Source organism: Eretmochelys imbricata, chromosome 17 (genome assembly GCF_965152235.1).
Source record: "Eretmochelys imbricata isolate rEreImb1 chromosome 17, rEreImb1.hap1, whole genome shotgun sequence".
Lineage (NCBI taxonomy): Eukaryota > Metazoa > Chordata > Testudines > Cheloniidae > Eretmochelys > Eretmochelys imbricata.
Window position 1 is genome coordinate 21787123 of NC_135588.1, and position 4825 is coordinate 21791947.

General features: G+C 51.5%; 1 protein-coding gene across 1 annotated transcript; it reads right to left on the reverse strand.

Annotated features, from left to right (window-relative positions):
* Positions 1–1323: 1323 nt before the first annotated feature.
* LOC144276399 (C-C motif chemokine 5-like) lies at positions 1324–4605 on the reverse strand. The gene is made up of 3 exons (XM_077836446.1): positions 4395–4605; positions 3656–3767; positions 1324–2239 (listed from the first exon to the last, which is right to left on the reverse strand). The coding sequence occupies exons 1-3, from the start codon at positions 4600–4602 to the stop codon at positions 2152–2154; spliced, it is 408 nt and encodes a 135-aa protein (XP_077692572.1). The 5' UTR covers positions 4603–4605; the 3' UTR covers positions 1324–2151.
* Between the last annotated feature and the right edge of the window lie 220 nt (positions 4606–4825).

The following is a 4825-nucleotide window of genomic DNA, read 5'->3' on the forward strand; positions in this document are numbered from 1 at the left end:
TATGTCATTTCCTGGGCTTAACTACAACGGGGGCGGGGGGGAGCAGCAATTCCATCCCTGCGGAACCATTGTGACTTCCCACAGGGTCACCAGCAGGACAGGTCAATTTCGATTCACAGCCCAGACCTCTGAGTGAGTACTCCTAGCAATGGCGAGACAAGGTGGGAGCTGTGGGGCAGTGCGTGGGGCTGGGGAACGTGGGGGCTGGTACAAGGAGCTGTCGAGAGGGATGGGGAGTGGGGAGGCAGAGATCTTAGATGAGGCATCTTGGAGAGACAGAGAAGAGGGGGGATAGGGAGCCATGAGAGGGGCACTGCAAGGTAGGGGTCAGAGTCTGAGCCTAGAGGGGAGGGGGATTATGGGTATAAGATTCCTGGGAGAGTGTGGAGGGATGGGGCACGAGGGAGGAATGAGGAGACATGGATGATATGGGGCAAGGAGGACAGTCTGGGGCTTTCTGCAGTGAAGGAGGAGAGAGTTATGGGGTTGGTGGAGAGAGAAGGGCGAGGAGGGAAGGGATTTAAATTGCTGGGAGTAAGAAAGGGACAGTGGCACTGAGTATCAGAGAAACATGTAGGAACTTGGGAAGGGGCAGACTGGACCAGTGCCAAGGTCCATCCAGCCCATCTCTTGTCTCTGACAGTGGCTGGAGCCAGATGCTTCGTGGGAGTGTTGAAGAACCCAGCCATAGCAGATGCTGGATAATCTGCCCCTGCAGCAGGTCTCATCCTGCCCTGGTTATTCGAGATTAGATTAAACCCCGAAGCAGGGGGTTTCAGCTAATAATCCTTTCCTGACAGTGGGTGAAATATTCACGCCCGCTCCCCCTGACACAATTAGGCTTCGTATGGGGGGAGTCTAGGGGCTGGGCATGGAGGTCACGTGCTGTCACCTTGCAGGGCTGGAATGCAGCCTCTAGGTGGCCTCTATGCCACCCTAAGAGCTAAACAGCAATACACCTTCCCCTTCGCTTCTCTTTATGGGAGGGAGAAGGACTGGGGCAGCTGAATCCCTTGAGCTGGGCGTTCTGTGGGGCTTCCCCGATGCACCCACAGACACCACCCCACGTGCAAGGTAGCCTGTTCGAGTCAGCCTGGCTCTCCCCTCCCACTTACGGTCTCCGCCTGCCTGCGTCCACCTGGTTGCCTCAATGAGGAGTCCCTGTGCAATCAGGCGGTCAGGCTAGATTACTGGTCCTTTCTGGCTGTACAAATCTATGCATCTATGGGACTGGGCACAAGTAGCTGACAGGATGCCACGCAGGCCACTCAGGGATGCACCTGGAACACCTCCGAGCTCAGGGAGAGACAGCCAGGCATTGCACAGAGAGAAAAACATCTTTATTTCTTGAAATCAGCAAGTGACAATGTGTCAAACATAAAGGCGTGGTCTGCTGGTCCACAGCAACCCCCTGATAAATGAGAGACCAATAATATTACAGCATTAGCTTATTTGCTGCTCACTGTCTGTCATCCCGAAGGATCCCAAGGTGCTTCTCAAACTTGGCAGATAGCTTCACACAGGTGCAAGCCAGGAGTTACTTCACCTGTTACTGGAATGCAGCCACCTCTGGGTAACGCACATCAACGGTTCCACAGCTGCACAGAACTTAGGGCAGGAAGGGAAGGGGAAGTCCCATAAACAGTTGAAACCACAGGAGGAAGTTAGGGATATGAAATTGAATTAACTGAACTGGAATTTAGCCAGGAGATGAAGAATGACACCTAACTTCTATATAACACTTCCCATCAGTAGATCTCAAAGCTCTTTACCAAAGAGATTGGAATCATTATCCCTATTTTACAGGTGGGGAAACTGAGGTACCAAGCAGGGAAGTGACTTGCCCATAGATCCCAGGTCTCCTGAGTCCCAGTCCAGTGCTCTAGCTACTAGGCCACACTGCCTCATAGGCTGCTACCTTTAAGGGCCATAGGATTTTTAATGACCACAGGTGTTCAGGGCCTGGTTTGTACTATAAAGGTGGATAATCTAGAACAGAAGTGATTCTTTTACAATACAAATAAAATAGCTTAAAATGTCTTTAAAGTGCCAGCAAGCCCTTAAAGTGCAGCAACGCCCTTTGCTAGGGGCTGAGGGGTGGTGGTCCGTGGACAGGGAAGCGCGCAGGGTCTCCATCAGCTCCCAGCCGTCTCATTTCATTTCTAGGTAATTCACGTATTCCTTGACCCATTTGGTGTCCGGATTGGCGCAGACTTGTTGGTTCTTTCTGGTGACAAATCTGTGTAGCACGAGAGAGACCCGGGGCTTAGAACACTGATGCGGGGATGGATGTAATAAAGTGGGCCTGGTGGGTCTGGGGCCACGGGACGACCCCTGGGGGCCCTTTGTTCACTGCTCCCTGTTTAGGACCATTCAAAGGGGAGAATAGCCTCAGCCCAGACTCCCAAGCCTACGAATCCCAGGCCTCATGCTACCTGACTGCACCGTGGCCTATTAAACCATGCGAGGGCCTGGAGAACCTCAGAGGTCTATTCAGAGAGACACCTGCATGACCAGCTGCTCACTGATCCAATTAGTGTGGGAATGAGACTGGAAATGGTGGCTTGTATTAGTTCAGCCTAGTTTTCTGCCTACTGCACCTCTCAGTGACAGGAGCCCCCACCCTGACCCAGCAACAGCCTCTGTTTGGTGCATTTGGCTACAGGATGCTGCAGAGGGGAGTCACACACCATGCTCTCCCCCATGGGCTCTGTCTAGACTAGGGAAATGCAGTGTGTTGAGTAACTGATTCCCATGTTTCTGTGCAAAATTTAGCACCTTGCGCAGCTGTGTTTAGAGTGTTAGCTGCTCTGGGTTAACCCTAGCAAAGGGCTTGTTTACACAGCAAGTTAGTTATCCCCTGTCGTGTTCCCAGTGTAACCGGGGCATGGGCACTAATTCGAGTTTAGCTTAAGTCCATGTCTACACAGACAGCACTGCACTTGGACCAAGACAGCTGCACCGCTGCAGAGCGTCTGGTGAAGACGTTCTCTGCCAACGGAAGGGAGCTCTCCCGTCGGCACAATAACATCCCCCGTGCGAGCAAAAGAAGCTCTCCCGCCGACAGGGCTGTCCCCACAAGTGCTTATGTCAATGTAACTTATGTCATTAGAGGGGTGGAATATTCACACCCCTGCGCGACATACATTTTGCCGACATAGGCTGCAGTGTAGATATAGCCTTAATGCACTCCAAAGCAATGTACGTGACCCCAGAAACCACTGACGTTAAACACAGTTGCCTTTGTCTACACTAGGTGTGAAATGGTGTTTAAAACATAACACATTAGCAAAGTTTTCCTAGGGTTTGTCTAAATGGGAAGGCTTTACCAGTTAGACCCATATAGTTACCCTAGTATAACCACCGTTCCCAATGTAGATACTCCTATTCCAGCATCAGAATGGCCCTTTTCCAGTTTATCCTAAACCCCTTCCCAAGCAACATAATCTACACTGAAAAAGCCTCTTACATCAGAATAAGCGCGTCCACACAGGGAGTTAAACCAGGATAATTACTGTGGCTTAAATTCACAGAGTTGCTTATGCTAGTAGAACTGTCCCATGTAGACACGCCCTAAGCTAACGCAGCCTGAGGCGATGGGGGAGAGATTGAAGGCTGACCGAGACCTCTGCCCAGACCTTCTGCTAGTACTCACACGACAGCTGGCTGAGAGCACTTCCCGCTGGTGTAGAAATAGTCCTTCAGGTGGCGCTGGGGCAGCTTCCGGGAGGCGTAGCTGAAGCAGCAGACGGTCGTGTCTGAACCAACTGAAAGAGATTGAAAAGCTGGAGGTGAGCGTCCATGATTCCTCGCGGAGGCACGGCCTGGCCAGTGACAGTCGCCCCCTGCACTAGCGATCTGCGGCTTTTCCTCCTTAACAAGTCTGGAGACCTCGTCGGATTTGTTTCCATTCAGCGCAGCGACAGGCTCGGATTATCTCTGTGATGAAGTGACAGCATCACACTGAATAGGGAGCAAGTGAAAGCGGGAGGGGTCCTGGCCAGAGCCTTTACAGGTCTGGGTTTCTTTTCATTAATTTCCCTTTAACTCCGACACCTAATGAACCCTAGTGACAAAGGACATCTTTGGTAAAGATTCAACACCCATTTGCCCCACTCCTTCATGTAAGGTGAGAGCTCACAAGCACCATCTCCAGGCGCCCTCTCAAAGTCCTCCAGCGAAACCTGGGAAGATCCAAATTGATAATCCCAGTATTTCTAAGACAATATTTAACAGCAGACCTTCCAGATGGCTTCCCTCTATCCCAAAGAAGCAGAAGAGGCCATAAAGCCCTGTTGTATTAAATCCTTACAGGTCACCTTTAAAGGCTGAGCTGCAAAGTTGTCGCCTTTCAGCAGAAGAACCCTGCAAGGACAGAGAGAAGCTGGACTCACGTGGGGCAGAGGAGGCCAGGGAGCAGAAGGCAGCAATGAGGAGGATGGCGAGAGCAGCCACAGAGACCTTCATGTTGCTGTCAGGTGAGGGATGAACCGTAGGAGCAGAAGCAGAGCAGGGACTCTTTCTAACCTCTGATACTGACCCCCGGGACAAGCCCCTGTTTTTATAGGGGACCAGTGAGGTTTCCTGCCTGTTCCGTGACATCAGCTGCATGGCCACCAGTCACTGGTGAAGGAGTGACAGCAGCTATGCCTCACCTCAGGATGTACAAAGAATAGTCCTTGCAACGAGCTGAGGTCAGTTTCAACACAGCAGCAGGAGGGACGTTGAGGGGAAAGGATATGAAGCAATCATTGTATGTATCACCACAGGTCCTGCATCGAGCATACCTTAAAACAGAAGAGCCACTCCTTAAGAACATAAGAAC